The following is a 17,701-nucleotide window of genomic DNA, read 5'->3' on the forward strand; positions in this document are numbered from 1 at the left end:
ACTTATACTCTTACTTTAGATGGTCTCACCAATGCCATTTTTTTCTAAATACAGTGAATATTTATAGAATAGGGCTGATTCCCAAAGAGATTAACTCTGTGGTTTCTCTAACACTTCACTTCTGTGTTCTATTTAATCAATCTCATTTTCATTTACTTTATCATTTCAGTATACACAAAAATATGCATAGTATATATTCATAATAATGATATATAATTATTATGTGTTATAGAATACATGTACTATATAATATGTATCATAGTATTTCATAATTTGTAGGGTTTTTAGTAAAAATCTCCACAAAGTGATTTCCCAAATCACTCCAACAGATAACCCCTTCATGAAACTCAGGGGTGAGGAAACTGTATCCCACAAGCCAAATACAATTGCTTTTGTACAGCCTATGAGCTAAGAATTATTTCTTACATTATCTACTGGTTTAAAAAAAGAAGGAAGAATATCCTACAATCATGGAAATTATATAAAATTCACATTTCAGTGTCCATAAACACAGTCATGCTCATTCATTTACTAATTCATTCATTAGTAACTATGACTACAAGGTTGTGATACAAAGAGAATGGAGAGTAAAGCCTAAAATATTTATTATCTTCACCTTAAAAAAAAAGATTCTATCCCAGCTACAGGCTAAAAACATTTCATACTCCCTACTGTTAACTACCAGTATACCAGACCACCTGACCTGCCACTTGAGAAATCTGTATGCAGGTCAGGAGGCAACAGTTAGAACTGGACATGGAACAACAGACTGGTTCCAAATAGGAAAAGGAGTACGTCAAGGCTGTGTATCGTCACCCTGCTTATTTAACTTATATGCAGAGTACATCAGGAGACACACTGGGCTGGATGAAGCACAAGCTGGAATCAAGATTGCCGGGAGAAATATCAATAACCTCAGATACACAGATGACACCACCCTTATGGCAGAAAGTGAAGAAGAACTAAAGAGCCTCTTGATGAAAGTGAAAGAGGAGAGTAAAAAAATTGGCTTAAAACTCAACATTCAGAAAATGAAGATCATGGCATGTGGTCCCACCACTTCATGGTGAATAGATGGGGAAACAGTGGCTGACTTTATTTGGGGGGGGCTCCAAAATCACTGCAGATGGTGACTGCAGCCATGAAGTTAAAAGATGCTTACTCCTTGGAAGAAAAGTTTTGACCTACCTAGACAGCATATTAAAAAACAGAGACATTACTTAGCCAACAAAGGTCTGTTTAGTCAAGGCTATGGTTTTTCCAGTGGTCATGTATGGATGTGAGAATTTGACTATAAAGAAAGCTGAGTGCTGAAGAACAGATGCTTTTGAATTGTGGTGTTGGAGAAGACTCTTGAGAGTCCCTTGGACTGCAAGGAGATCCAACCAGTCCATCCTGCAGGAAATCAGTCCTGAATATTCATTGGAAGGACTGATGTTGAAGCTAAAACTCCAATACTTTGACCACCTGATTCGTTTGAAAAGACCCTGATGCTGGGAAAGATTGAAGGCGGGAGGAGAAGGGAACAACAGAGAATGAGATGGTTGGATGGCAACACCGACTCAATGGACATGAGTTTGAGTAAACTCCAGGAGCTGGTGATGGACAGGGAGGCCTGGTGTGCTGCAGTCCATGGGGTCATAAAGAGTCGGACTCAACTGGGCAACTGAACTGAACTGGTGACTACTTGATGAAAAAAAGATACAAAATATAGAAGCCACATTAAATATACCATCAAATTTCACTATTTAGCATATCTATAATGCACACAAAACACCTTGAGGATAACTATCTACTTCAATTTTTCAAACTACTTTATGAGGGAACTAATATCACCTATTTTACAAGCAAAAAACTGAGGCTCATGGAGAACATGGAGTGGAATTCATCTTAAGTCCCACGCTTCCATGTTCAGTACTCAATTCATTACATCCAAGATGCCTTATAATCAAAGATAAGTTCACTGTTACCATTATCATTTTACTTAAGGGATTAGTAAAGATTCTAATGCCCATAACTAAAGAATAATTATAATCTGAATTGTTAATACTTCAAAAATTCACAAAATTAGAAAATTACAGAATTATTTTGAATTATTTTTTCCTTGAGGAAAACACTAGATATTTCTCACATTTATAAGAGCAGAAGTTTTTCCAAGTTTGTGTGATAGCTGGACTATACAGCCTTGTTACTTGTCAAAGTAAGCATAAGAACTTCTTTTACCTTCCAAAAGATTTTTTAAAGTTTTAAGTATTTACATACATCAAATGATACTTCAAGGACTTCCCTGGTGGTCGAGTGGCTAAGAATACACCTGCCAATGTAGGGGATGGGTTCAATCCCTGATCTGGGAAGATTCTACATCCCATGGGGCAACTAAGTCCGTGTGCCACAACTAGTGAAGCCCTCACGCTCTAGAGCCCATGATCTACAAGAGAGGCCTTCATCACCACAACTAGAGAAAGCCCACACATAGTGGCAAAGACCCAGTATAGCCAAACATAAAATAAATAATCACCAGAACTAGAGAAAGCCCACACATAGCAGGGAAGACCCAGTACAGCCAAAAATAAATAAATAAATAAAATTATTTCAAAGAAGGTACTTTAAAATTTTGATAGTACTTTTAAATTATCAAAATTTCAAAGTAGTATAAATCAAAATGGTGATTAAATTTTTAAAATAAGAAAGCAATACATTGGCTTAAAATAATCAAAACTTAAGAATTTCTGACATTCTTGAAAAATGTTTATTCAGCAAAATATTTTATGCATTGCCAGTACTCACACATGTAAATTTAGTGCCACTATTTATTTAATCCCTCTATATATGAGTAAACTATACTTGCAAGTGAAAATAATAAAAGAAAAAGTTGTCAAATAATTTAAAATTTGATTTCTTTGCAAATTTCACAATTCAGGCAATATTTCTACTCAGAAGCTAGATATATAATTAGTACTGAAATTTCATCTTTTAGTCACAGTGGTTTATAGAAAGCACATTCTATCCTCTGACCTTTGGTCATGTTACTTATTCACCCCAAAAATTTTTCTATCAATATTTTAAAACTTCTCTAAGAAAGATCTATATTAAATTATTATAGGAGTAACACCAAATGAGTGCTCTTTACTGTGACATAAACTGAGAGCAAAACATAGTTGGTGAACCATTAAATGAACTGGAAAATTTAGCATTATTTCTGTGAATAATTTAATCAAGTCACATTTTAAAACTCAGACTAATAACCTATACAAATGTTGCTCCCAAAAATCTACTTTACCCATCAACAGGAATTTTAAAAAACAGGTTAGCATCCCAGGATAGTTTCATCATAAAAATGACCTGGAGCCTTGTTAAAATTAGATTCCTGGACCCTCCATGGAATTCAGTATATCTGGGGCCAAGGAATCTGTTTTTAGTAACTGTCATCGATCAGAGGTTCTCATAGTATGGTTCCCAAGCCAATAATATCAGCAGCATCTGGAACTTGATAGAAATGCAAACCCAGCCCAGACCTCATGAACTAGGTCCAGGTGAGAAGCTGACAAATTTCATCAAGGAGACAAATTTAAGAAGCATTCTGTATAATACAAAGTACTTGTCAGTTGTATGATATTACCAAACAAATGGAAAATCAACAAGGATGAGATGAAGGAAGAAAAAAAAATGAATACAAACAAAAGCAAAGGGACCTAAATATATCTCAACTTAACAACATAATCACATGAAGTGGAAGGGGAGGGGATATCCTAGTTAACTACACAGTATTTGGATCATGCAACCTTTAGCATTAGCAAAGACAAAATGAGTCAACACAAACACTGTACCCTAGTTACCCTCTTTGTTTCCTATAGTAGTATGGCTTAGCTATTCCAAAATTACTCTGTGTGTATTTTAGGACTAAGCAACCAGGTAATATATTGTTGGAAAGGGAAGCAAGATTTCTCACTTCTAGAAAAACTTGTTTGTTGTTGTTCAGTCACTAAGTCATGTCCAGCACTTTGTGACCCCATGGACTGCAGCACACCAGGCTCCTCTGTCCTTCACTGTCTCCTGGAGTTTGTTCAGACTCATGTGCAATAAGTTGGTGATGCCATCCAACCATCTCATCTTCTGTTGCTCACCTTCTCTGCCTGCCCTCAATCTTTTCCAGCCTGAGTCTTTTCCAATGAGTTGGCTCTTCACATCAGATGGCCAAAGTATTGGAGCTTCAGTTTCAGCATCAGTCCTTTCAGTGAGTATTCAGGGTTGCTTTCCTTTAGGATTGACTCGTTTGATCTCCTTGCTGTCCAAGGGACTCTCAAGAGATTCTCCAGCAACACAATTCAAAGGCATCAATTCTTCAGCACTCAGCCTTGTTTATGGTCCAACTCTCACATCCATCCATGATTACTGGAAAAACCATAGCTTTGACTATCTGGACCTTTATTGGCAAAGTGATGTCTTTATTTTTTAATATGCTGTTTAGGTTTGTCATGGCTTTCCTTCCAAGGAGCAAGTGTCTTTAATTTCATGACTGAAGTCACTATTGTTACAAGTAAAGAAAAGCACTGCTAGAATAGATTCTGCAGTTTTGAACTAGAACAAGAGATATCAGTATGAACACACGCTTTTTTGTTATGAATATACAGAGAGATACAAAAATATAGATTTCTGAGTATTGTGTGTATTATGCACATTGTGTGTGTACTGTGTGTAGGCATACATATAAGAAACTCTGTAGCTAAGGGGGCCTAGAAACAATGCCACTCAAGTAACAGTGAGCATCTAGCCCCCAGATACCACTTTGTGAACATCATTCTCCAAAAAAATGGAATCAGGGCTCCTTGGAGAAATGGCCGATTCCAGTGTCAGAGCAGGAAAAGCATAAAATCAACCTGAAATTTCTTGTAGTGTTAGAAAGTAAGGAGTCCTATTTTTAAATTAAAAAAAAAAAGATGGATGGCAAACATCAAAAGGACACAGAAGCCAGTTTAAATAAGCCCCAACTTGGCAAATGTTGGACAGTGTGAGCAAAAAAATAAATAATAACAGTAACTGAATAGCTCATCAAATAAAATAATAATTTGTATTGCTCATCAAATAAAATAATAATCTGTGAGTCCATCTTGATGGGAAAGAAGGAAGGAAAAAGGGAAGGGGAAGGAAAAGAAAAAAGGTAAGAGCAAAAGAATGAAGTACTTCTCACAGAGCCTAGCAGTGTGGTTTGCATACAGCTTCTTGATTAAATAACACTATGTCTAAAGTTTCTCAATTAACACTGAGCACACTTGTTTACTTTAGAAATAATGCATCTTTCTTCTCTCAAAATTTTAGTTGGTTCTTTTTTATACTGTCAATTTCTCTCATTATATTCATATTTTCTTTATATCCTTGAGTACATGGAGGATATTAATACTAACCATCTGCTGGTTCTATCATCTCAGCCATTTCTGGGTCTGTATCTATTGTCTATTTTTTTCTTTTTCTCTGGGTTAGGGTTTACTTTTTCCTGTCCTTCATATATGTAGATTTTTCACAGGATGCCAGACATGGTGAATATTACATTTTTGAGTGTTGGATCATGCTGTTTTTTCTTAGAGAATGTTGGATTTTGTTCTGGAAATTGGTTATTTGGGTGACTTAAGTGTGAACTTTTTAAGCTTTTTAGGGGGAAGTGTAGATCAGCCTTGACTCTAGGACTAATCTGGCCACACTTTTTTTTTAACTTTTTATTTTGGGTATTGGGGGATAGCCTATTAATAATGTTGTGATAGTTTCAGATGAATAGTGAAGAGACTCAGTCATACAAAGACATGTATAAATTCTCCCCCAAATTGGCTTCTCATCCAGGCTGGCTGGACCCATTTTAAACTGTGGATATTATGGGGTTTCTGCTGGTATTCAACAGTTCAGTTCAGTCGCTCAGTTGTGTCCAACTCTTTGCAAACCTTATGGACTGCATCATGCCAGGCTTCCCTGTCCATCACCAACTCCCTTGAACTTGTTCAAACTCATGTCCATGGAGTCAGTGATGCAATCCAACCATCTCATCCTCTGTCATCCCTTTCTCCTCCTGCCTTCAATCTTTCCCAGCATCAGGGTCCTTTCCTTTGAGTCAGTTCTTCGCATCAGGTGGCCAAAGTATTAGTGTTTCAGCTTCAGCTTCTGTTTTTCCAACAAATATTCAGGACTGATTTCCTTTAGGGTTGACTGGTTTGATCTTGCAGTCCAAGAGACTCTCAAGAGTCTTCTCCAACATCACAGTTCAAAAGCATCAATTCTTCAGCACTCAGCTTTCTTTATGGTCCAGATCTCACATCCATGCATGACTACTGGAAAAACCATAGCTTTGACTAGACAGACCTTTGTCAGCAAAGTAATGTCTCTTCTTTTTAATATGCTATCTAGGTTGGTCATAGCTTTTCTTCCAAGGAGAAAGCATCTTTTAATTTCATGGCTGCAGTCACCATCTGCAGTGATTTTGGAGCCCAAGAAAATAAAGTTTGTTTGATGGGGAAGTTTCATTGCTTCCCCATCAATTTGCTGTGAAGTGATGCAACCAGATGCCATGACTTTGGTTTTCTGAATGTTGAGTTTTAAATCAGCTTTTTCACTCTCTTCTTTCACTTTCATCAAGAGGTTCTTTAGTTCTTCTTCACTTTCTGCCATAAGGGTGGTGTCATCTGTGTATCTGAGGTTACTGATATTTCTCCTAGAAATCATGATTCCAGCTTGTGTTTCATCCAGCCTGGCATTTCTCATGATGTACTCTGCATATGAAGTAAATAAGGAGGCTGACAATATACAGCCTTGACATACTCCTTTCCAAATTTGGAAACAGTCCGTTCTTCCATGTCCGGGCCTAACTGTTACTTCTTGACCTGCATACAGATTTCTCAGGAGACAGGTAAGGTGGTCTGGTATTCCCATCTTTTGAAGAATTTGCCACTTTGCTGTGATTAACACAAAGACTTTGGTGTAATCAAAGAAGCAGAAGTCAATATTTTTCTGGAACTCTCGCTTTTTTGATGATCCAATGGATATTGGCAATTTGATCTCTGGTTCCTCTGCCTTTTCTAAAACCAGCTTGAACATCAGGAAGTTCATGGTCCACATACTGTTGAAGCCTGGCTTGGAGAATTTTGAGTATTACTTTGCTACCATGTAAGATGAGTGCAATTGTGCAGTAGTTTGAACATTCTTTGGCATTGCCCTTTTTTGGGATTGGAATGAAAACTGACCTTTTCCAGTCCTGTGGCCACTGCTGAGTTTTCCAAATTGGCTGACATGTTAAGTGCATCACTTTCACAGCATCATCTTTTAGGATGTGAAACAGCTCGACTGGAATTTCATCACCTCCACTAGCTTTGTCCATAGTGATTCTTCCTAAGGCCCACTTGACTTCACATTCCAGGATGTCTGGCTCGAGGTGAGTGATCACGCCATCATGGTTATCTGGGTCATGAAGATCTTTTTTGTATAGTCCATCTGTGTACTCTTGCCACCTCTTCTTAATATCTTCTGCTTCTGTTAGATTCTTACAATTTCTGTCCTTTATTGTGCCCATCTTTGCATGAAATGTTCCCTTGGTATCTCTAATTTTCTTGAAGAGATCTCTAGTCTTTCCCATTCTATTGTTTTCCTCTATTTCTTTTCATTGATCACTGAGGTAGGCTTTCTTATTTCTCCTTGCTATTCTTTGAAACTCTGCATTCAAGGGGGTATATCTTTCCTTTTCTCCTTTGCCTTTCAACTAGGACTCTCCAAATATCATTATAAGAAACTAATTATTCCTGGCCCTGTGTGATTTTCGGGAATTTCTTAGCTTACAGTTCTAGTAACTTGTTTTTTAAGAAGTTTTCTTTCCCAAAATCATGGATGGACTGGTATTTAGCCAAAGAATCAAGGCAACCCTAATGCTAATTCCCAAAAAAAGGCAATCCCAAAGAATGCTCAAACTACCACACAATTGCACTCATATCACATGCTAGTAAAGTAATGCTCAAAATTCTTCAAGCCAGGCTTCAACAATATGTGAACCATGAACTTCCAGATGTTCAAGTTGGTTTTAGAAAAGGCAGAGGAACCAGAGATCAAATTGCCAACACCCGTTGGATTACCAAAAAAGCAAGAGAGTTCCAGAAAAACATCTATTTCTGCTTTATTGACTATGCAAAAGCCTTTGACTGTATGGATCATCACAAACTGTGGGAAATTCTGAAAGAGACGAGCATACCAGATCAGCTGACCTGCCTCTTGAGAAATCTGTATGCAGGTCAGAAAGCAACAGTTAGAACTGGACACGGAACAGCAGACTGGTTCCAAACAGGGAAAGGAGTACATCAAGGCTGTATATTGTCACCCTGCTTAATTAACTTAAATGCAGAGTACATCATGAGAAACGTTGGGCTGGATGAAGCACAAGCTGGAATCAAGATTGCCAGGAGAAATATCAATAACTTCAGATATGCAGATGATACCACCCTTATGGCAGAAAGCGAAGAAGAACTAAAGAGCCTCTTGATGAAAGTGAAAGAGGAGAGTGAAAAAGTTGGCTTAAAGCTCAACATTCAGAAAACGAAGATCATGGCATCTGGTCCCATCACTTCATGGCACATAGATGGGGAAACAGTGAGAGACTTTATTTTTTTAGGTTCCAAAATCACTGCAGATGGTGACTGCAGCCATGAAGTTAAAAGACACTTACTCCTTGGAGGAAAGGTTATGAGCAACCTAGACAGCATATTAAAAGGCAGAGACATTTCTTTGCCAACAAAGGTCTGTCTAGTCAAGGCTATGGTTTTTCCAATGGTCATATATGGATATGAGAGTTGGACTATAAAGAAAGCTGAGTGATGAAGAATTGATCCTTTTGAACTTGGTGTTAGGGAAGACTCTTGAGACTCCCTTGGACTGCAAGGAGAGCCAAACAGTCCATCCTAAAGGAAATTAGTCCTGAATGTTCATTGGAAGGACTGATGCTGAACCTGAAACTCCAATACTTAGGCCACCTAATGTGAAGAACTGACTCATTTAAAAAGACTCTGATGCTGGGAAAGATTGAAGGCAGGAGGAGAAGGGGATGACAGAGGATGAAATGGTCAAATGGCATCACCGACTCAATGGAAATGAGTTTGAGTAAACTCTGGGAGTTGGTGATAGACAAGAAGGCCTGGCGTGCTGCAGTCCATGGTTTGCAAAAAGTCAGACTCAACTGAGCGACTGAACTGAACTGAACTGAATGCTAAATCCTCTGTACCTCTCTGCTTTGAGTATTCTGCTCCATTAATCAAGCCCCGTTTTACTCTGAACCCTTCACTCTTGTCTCCTCAGTTCAGCAATATTGTAGGGTTCTGTTTGAGTTCCCCCACCTTGTATCATGTCCTGGAAGTTGTCTCCACCCCAGAAAACGTCAATAATATATAACTTGCTTTGTTTCCTTCTCTCAGGAATCACTGTTCTGTTTTGACTTTGTCCATTATCTGAAAATAGATGTTTATTCTTTTATCAGGTTTTCTAATTGTTTATAGTAGCAGAGTAATTCCAGAATATATTATTCCCTTATGGCCAGAAGCCACTTTTGTTGACCTTTTTATATTAACTTCTGAAGACTGTATTCACATAGTTCAAAACTTGGTTTTCTTTAAAGGCAGTAGTGAAACTGGGTAATTACTTGGTGGAAATTTGTGATCAAGGAAATCTATGTTTTAAATAGGGCTTATTGATTTGGTGTATATTTCACTTTCATATATATATATATATATATATATACACACATAAAATTGAATTTTGCTCAGCCATATAAAGGAATGAAATTGAGTCATTTGATGATTTAGATGATGCTAGAGTCTATCATTGGAGAAGGAAATGGCAACCCACTCCAGTGTTCTTGCCTGGAGAATCCCAGGGATGGGGGAGCCTGATGGGCTGCCATCTATGGGGTTGCACAGAGTCAGACACAACTGAAGCGACTTAGCAGCAGCAGCAGCAGAGTCTGTCATACAGCGTGAAGTATGTCAGAAACAGAAAAATAAATATTGTATATTATTGCATATATATGGAATTTAGAAAATTGGTACTGATGAACTTATTTGTAGGGCAGGAATAGAGACAGACATAGAGAATGGACTTGTCAACACAGGAGGGGAAAGCGAGGGTGGGATGAATTGAGAGAACAACACTGACATAAATACACTATCATGTGTAAGAGAGATAGCTAGTGTGAAGCTGCTATATAGCAGGGAGCTCAGCTCAGTGCTCTGTTATGACCTCTGAGATGGGGAGGTGGGAGGAAGGCTTAAGAGGGAGGAGGTATATTTATAATTAGAGCTTATTCACATTGCTGTAGAGCAGAAACTAACAAAACATTGTAAAGTAATTATACTCCAATTAAAACATAAATTCAAAAGTAAATGAGAGTTATTGCAGCATATGTATTGGCTGAGAGGAAAACTTGATGATGCAAGAACGAGAGGGAATAATTGCAAGAACAAATTTCTTGAGTGACAACAGGGGATGGGACTCAAAACACAGAAGAAAGGGCTCATTTTATATTGGAACACGTTAGCAGTTAAAGATGATAAGGAAAACTGCACAGGCACAGACATCAGCAGGCTGATAGATTTCGGTGAGAAAAGCAAAAACATGAACTCATACCCCCACTCTTATTTTCCCAGTGAAAACCAAAATCAAGATCATCAGTGAATTTCTCAGGCTTGCTCTAAGAGAAGCCAGCTGCCATATTGTGATGTGCTCTATGCAGAACCCATGAGACAAAGAACTGAGGGAGGCCTCCTGTCAAAGCCAGGGAGAGACAAAGGCTTTCTGACCAGTGGTCAATAAAGAACTTGGAAGCCGAGGGAGTGAGCTTGCAAACAGATCCTCCTAAAACTGAACCTTAAAATAACTGCAGTTCTAGCTGACATCTGCATGGCAGCCTTGTGAAAGACATTGAGGCAGATGTCTTCAGATGTTGCAGCTGGGTTCTGGACCCATAGAAGCTATGAAATGATGAATGATTTTGTTTTAGGCCACTAAATTTGGGGTAATTTATTATATGGCATAGATAGCCAAGGAAGATACTAGTACCTGGAAGTGGGGTGCTGCTATAATACCTAAAAATGTGGGTGTGGCTTTCGAACTAGGTGATGCAGAGAGGCTAGAAGTATTTGGAGATGCATGTGGAGAAAGCCTGAAATACCCTGAATAGACTGTTGGCAGATATCTACATTTTAAGGACACTGCCAGTGAGGACATGAAAGGAAGTGGGGAATATGTGATTGGTGACTGGAGGAAATGGGATCTTCCTTATGTTGTGGCCAAAAGCTACGTAACACATCTGCGGTTCAGTGGACAGAATAGAAGGTGCCTACTGAACTGGTGATCTCTCTCCAGGCAATTTCCAAACAAGTGTTGAAAGTGCCTCTTGTTTCTTCTTGCTGCAAGAGGATAGAGAGTCCTTGAGAAAGGGCTGTTAGACAAAAGAACTTTTAATAGTACTTGAGAGTTGTGAAATTCTCAGCCTCTCCAGCTGGCAAACAATGTTAGAACTAAGAAATGGCTTCTGAGCAAAAATCAAAGGGAAGGCAGGGAAGAGCTTATTTCTAAGAGCTCTATGGGCTTTTATCTAATGGAGTGAACCCTAGTAAGATCCCAGACAGCTGTGTGATCTTGTGAGAGAAGTATAGTAGAAACACTTTGGCTTAGACTGAAGGAGACTGAGGTAATAAAGGGAGTAGGCCTAATATGAGGGGTTGGGGGAGAGATGGTCAAAGCGTAGGATCCTTGAAACTGAACTTATAAAAGAGACCCAGCTTATCAGCAGTGGCAAGATCCATGAGAATCGGTGAACTAGATGTAGTGAAAACAAGAAGAGTCAAAATAAAGCTTTCAAGAAATTGAAGACCATCCAGGTGGGTGCTGAAATCACTAAGAATGCTGACAGAGTGATTCTGAAGAGACAAAGTAAACGAGGTGTTAGAATTTACAAAAGTCCAGACTCCCTCATGACCCTTGCCTATTTATCCACCTTGATTTCTCATCACTCCCCAGCATCCCAACCACACATTTGGGAATTTTAAGTTCTCAAATGTCTTTATTTGACTGTGTTTTATTGCAAATGCTCTTCACTCTCTCTGGTTCATTCTTCTCTCCCCTCTTAGAATCTAAACAGATACTTCTAGCATAAGTTTCTGCAAGTCCCCATATGTATTATATCAACAGCATTTTCCAATTTTATGTTCTTTATCTTTACTATTAGGTCCAAGAGGGCAAGGGTTGAGTCTGAATTGCTTAACGCTGTTCCCTATACTCAGTTCAGAGTCTGATGTACTCATAGGCACTTCACAAAGGAAGGAGAGGATTTCCTTCCTAGGTTTAAGAGAAAATTTCAAAATAGCAAATATCTGTGGTAGCTCTACTTTGGATTCTCTGACAAACATTAATATCTGAGTTCAAACAATGCTTTCCCATAAGGGATTTATTTATAAGGCTTTAAATTCCTTTTAAACAACAGATTTTAGTTCCCTTTAAACTTATTTACACACGGAAGAATTTGAAAGAGTTCTCTTGTGAATTCTCTAATGCCTTGGGGAGGTGCTTTTGATGAAAAACTTTTCTATAGTAATCATCAATATAGAGTTCCTATTCCATAGAGGTTTCATCTGTTATATGGGCCAGTTCTTCCTCCTGAGCTGAAGAGTCTTATTTAAATTATTTGGAGATGTACTGTCCAAAGTGTACACAAAAATATCATTCAAGACAGAAACAGCATGTGAGAGTTGGTAAAACGGACATATTAACCAAATTATACAGTGAAGAGTACAAATAAAGTGGCAAATGGGAATTCCCTGGCAATCCAGTGGTTAAGACTCCACACGTTCACTGCAGGGGACCAGGGTTCAATCCTCGGCTGGCGAATAAAGATCCCACACGCCACATGGTATGGCCAAAAATAATAAAAATTATTTCTTTTAATAAGTGGAAAGAAAAAAAAAACCAAGACATTTCTCAAATGGTATGCAATTAGGACAGGTTTTCCTATATTGATATTTTTAGAAACCTGAGTTCAAAACAAAAGGTTGAAAGAATCTACTAAAGTCATCATATGAGCAAGTTGAAAAATCTATTTAATATTATAATTTTCTCATTTTTCTGGGTCCATTTAGATGAACAGACCAATGACCACTTAGCTGACTAAAGTTCAAATTCTCAGCTATCTATCGCTAATTTACTATGCAATTTTGAAATGTTCTGATATATTCATATATAATATCCTTCTCATAGAATGCAGACCTCCAGACATAACTATGGCCCACACATTATGAAATATAAATCCTTACACATGGTCATAGAGCTATCAAACTGGGCACATTACCCTACCTCACTGATAATATTTGAAATTCTCTCGAATGACACCTAGTGAGATTTTGATCACCACCAAAGTATTCAGATCATCACAAAAATGTACTTCATTGTAAAGGAATTAGTTTCTCTGAGCTAAAATGTGTTTTGGTTAAATAAAGCAGGAAACTTTATGCCCCAGAGGTCAAATATATCCTCATCAACCACAATGCTTCCTTTCTTTGCTCAAGACCCAGAAGTTGTGGTGAGTCTCCTTTGCTCTAAGACCAACCCTTCATCTGTGCTCTTTTTCTGGAACTTGTCTACTCAACTATTCACTCTCTGTCACAAATATTCAATGTGTCCCCTTCTACCATATCTTCAATTTTTCTCTCTCTGGGTCATTTTCTGTAAACTAGAAGCAAGCTCATTCTGTCCCATCCTTCAGATGTTCTCCTTTGGCTGTGCACTTCCTATTACTCCTCCACCTTCCCCATTTCACTACTCAGCTAAGCTTCTTGGGCCTCTTGAGATTTGCAACCCAGTCATTTCTGTTGTGGACATTTATCTACTAGCTGCCCCCAGCATCTGCCTGGAAAAACTACTCTTCTGTTCGACTGAAACACTGGCAGATAGATACAGCACATTCTCACCAATCAGACACTCCCATTCAAGACACTGGCCCTAATGAGAACTGCACTTATTAAAGCAGCAGGGGTTTGACTTCTAGACTTATCTAGTGACCAGCATCAGAGGTGAAAATTATCACACTCAATGTCCAGATGAGACAGCAGGGGGTGTCGTATCTGTTCTACTCCTAGGGTGACTTTAAAAATTAGTTCAGGGAATCCCCTGGCGGTCCAGTGGTTAGAGACCAGCACTTCCACTGCAGAGGGCACTGGTCTGATCCCTGGGCCAGGAACTAAGATCCTCCAAGCCACGTGGCAGGGCCAAAAGAAAAAATCAGTCCAGCAGTTTAACGTAAGTTGTAAATATTAACTGCTGCTACTGCTAAGTTGCTTCAGTCGTGTCTGACTCTCTGCGACCCCACAGATGGCAGCCCATCAGGCTCCCCCGTCCCTGGGATTCTCCAGGCAAGAATACTGGAATGGGTTGCCATTTCCTTCTCCAATGCATGAAAGTGAAAAGTGAAAGTGAAGTTGCTCAGTCCTGTCCGACTCTTAGCGACCCCATGGACTGCAGCCTACCAGGCTCCTCCGTCCATGGGATTTTCCAGGCAAGAGTACTGGAGTGGGGTGCCATTGCCTTCTCCAAAATATTAACTACAGTCTGATAATCAGTAGAAAAATAAGGATGATAGTAGCTTTGCTTCTTCTAAAATTTGTCATTTACCTTTACACAAGAAATCTTTCATATTTTGGTTATTAGCTCACTCATCCTTGAAATCTCAACTCAGCTGTCTCCCTCCTAGGGAAACCTCCACTCCTCTCTTTTCCCACCAGTACACTAGGCTTCCCCACCGGATGCTCTCACATCAGTCTTGTGCTCCCGCATCAGGAATCACTAAAACTCAAACCCTATTTTGAGACATATTTGTACATATCTGTCCAAATCACTAACCTATGAATGGCTCAAGAGCAGAGACTATAACTATCCTTTTAAAATATAAGACAAAATACATTTTCCAAATTAAAAGCATGAGGCAAAACCAAGAATGATGTTGTGTCAGGTTAATGGGAAAGTTTATCAAGAAGATATAACAGTTATGAACATAGATCTACCCAACAATAGAGTCTAAAAATACATAGGACAACATATGGCAAAATAGTGAGAAGAAATACATAAATCAACCATTTCAGTTATTTTAAAAAGTTGAAGTAAAACACACATTTAGCAAAGTGTCTGAATACATCCTTTTTTTTTGACATCTGTGTTCTTTAAATTTTTTTACTGTGGTAAAATGTACACAATATATACCATTTTAAGTGTACAAAATTCAGTGACACTAAGTACATTCACACTGTTGGGTAACCATCCTTACCATCCACCTTCAGAACTTTTGTCATCTTCCCAAACTGAAACTCTATACCCATTTAAACAAGAATTCTTCATTACCCCTCCTCTAGTCCCCGGCAGCCATCATTCTGCTTTCTGTCTCTATTCATCTTTACATGGACAGTTTCTAGCACATTGTCCCTGAATTTATTTATTTATTTTTTTTTAGGATGCACTATTCTGTTCTCTGATCAGGGCTCAAACCCATGCTGCCTGTACTGGGAGCACAGAGTCTTAACTACTAGACCACCAGGGAGGTCCCAATTTACCCCTTACTTATAGCACCTCAATAACAGCAGAACTGAGGGAGGCGAGTAACAACAAACGAGAAAGAATTTTAAAGAGTTAAAATGCAAGGACTTTCCTGGATGTCCAGTGGTTAAGACTCCATGCTTCCACTGCATGGGCTGAAGGTGCAGTCCCTGGTTGCCAACCTAAGATCCCACATGCCATGCAGCACAGCCAAATAATTTTACTTTAATTCAAATAGGAGTGGTAGGTATTATCACTGGAATTATTAGAAAAACTTGAATGACCTATTTACTGTAAGAATTGTAAGTATGGCTGTTCGAAACCACTGTTGTAGCTCTCTACCGAGCACAAACATATATTAAGCACATACATTTTCAAGACAATAAAAAGATCAAATATGAGAGAAAAATCTACCAGAAAAATAAATATAAACTTTCCCCCTTTCTTCAGTCAAATACCTAAGACTCCTGAATTTGAGTTTACACTTCTTTGCAAATATATGTCCATCCATATCTATAATGTCTTGCTACCTGAACCAATATGAGGAGAAAAGAGAAAACCTAATAGAGGAGAAAATCATACAAAAAATACAGACATGTACACTGATATAAAAGGAACTATAGGGATAGGAGAGCTTTCATAATCTACTTCTGTATATGGAAGCTCTTGTATTTCAGAAAAAAAATTGTGTCATGGGAATGTCTAAATTTATTTATTTGGTACTTACAGAACATATAAAAGATGGACCTTAAGGTCATAATTCTTGAAAGGATTCTTAAATAATGACTCAATATAACAGATGAATAATTTCAAGTCCTCTTTCATCCAGCACTGTATGTTCCAGTGTGCACCTGAATTAAAAATAAACTAAATTAAATCTGAAAAAAAACCATTCTGAACAGCCCAATGAAAGGGAAGGGCTAAATTAAATTTACCAGTGTTCTGATACAACTACCACTGTCCATTCTGAGACAAAAAGAACAAGCTCTAATTGGTCATATGTCTGTGCCCATTTAGTCCCTTTGGCCTTCAGTTTCCTTCTTCATAAAGTAAGAGAATTAAATTCAATTATTGTTTCTCAAATTTTTTAAAATCTTGAACCACTTATGTAGGACAGAAGACCCCAAAACTCACCTAGTTCAGTTCATCCCCACTTTCCAAGAGACAAGAGAACATGAACTACCAAAGTACAGCAAATTTAGTGTAGCATTTCTGTGTCTGCTTTAGCAGTAAAGCACGGTGATTCACACTGGAATCACCAATAAGATGCATATCTTAAATTTTTGTTATTACAATACTATAGGCCTCACATACAAATAATGAGAGTATATTTCACTGTATACTGAAAAATTCACCTAATAATGATAAACTATTGGTGATTTATAATTTAGAAAGCAGGCACAGCAACAGCTAAAAATTATGACTAATTTAATACAACACCAAAAGTATCTTAAGCAATACTAACATGTTTCCCCATTTGGAGAATTTCTAGCTAGTAGTGACTTTGCATAGGTTGAGCCTTATGAAGTAAATAGCCCATGTGGCAGAAAATTACATGGAAATCCTCAGTAACCACCACTTAACCTAGTAACTTTAGTTACACAAAGTTAAACTCATGAAACTAACTAGTTAATAGCCCTTATTTATACATAAATTAAAATCTGCAGCATCATAATCATTTCACTTGATAACTGAAAAAAGTGCAAAACATTTTTTGATCATTTCAAGGCTAATCACAAGGACCTTCACATTTTAAGTCCATTCTTAATATATCCAACAATCATTGGAATGGTAAAGTCAAGCTCCCTTACAAATTAAAAAAAGTGCTTCATTTAAAATTAAATGCCTAAAGACAGAGACACTAGGAAGTATTACTTCTAACTTGTTTTAAAACTCTGATCTTATTGCACAGTTATGCCTTACCCTTACTCCTAACCTGATCTCAACAAACTATTTCTTCCCTCTAATCAGTGGTGCTTTGGCACTACAAGGGACATGTGGCAAAGTCTGGAGATCCGTTTTGATTGTCACAACTGCTGAGTGAGTGTTACAGGCATCAACTGGGTAGAAGCCAGGGATGCTTCTAAACATCCTGTGCTTGAGCTTAGCA

At 38.1% G+C, this 17,701-nt stretch overlaps 1 protein-coding gene across 2 annotated transcripts in view; it reads right to left on the bottom strand.

Annotated features, from left to right (window-relative positions):
- LEPR (leptin receptor) overlaps positions 1–17,701 on the bottom strand; it is a 75,164-nt gene that overhangs the window by 51,696 nt on the left and 5,767 nt on the right. For both annotated transcript variants that reach the window (XM_068964098.1, XM_068964099.1), the window contains exon 3: positions 16,319–16,442. In XM_068964098.1, coding sequence (XP_068820199.1) covers positions 16,319–16,442 — 124 coding nt within the window. The remainder of the gene's footprint in view (positions 1–16,318; positions 16,443–17,701) is intronic.

Source organism: Capricornis sumatraensis, chromosome 2 (genome assembly GCF_032405125.1).
Source record: "Capricornis sumatraensis isolate serow.1 chromosome 2, serow.2, whole genome shotgun sequence".
NCBI lineage: Eukaryota > Metazoa > Chordata > Mammalia > Artiodactyla > Bovidae > Capricornis > Capricornis sumatraensis.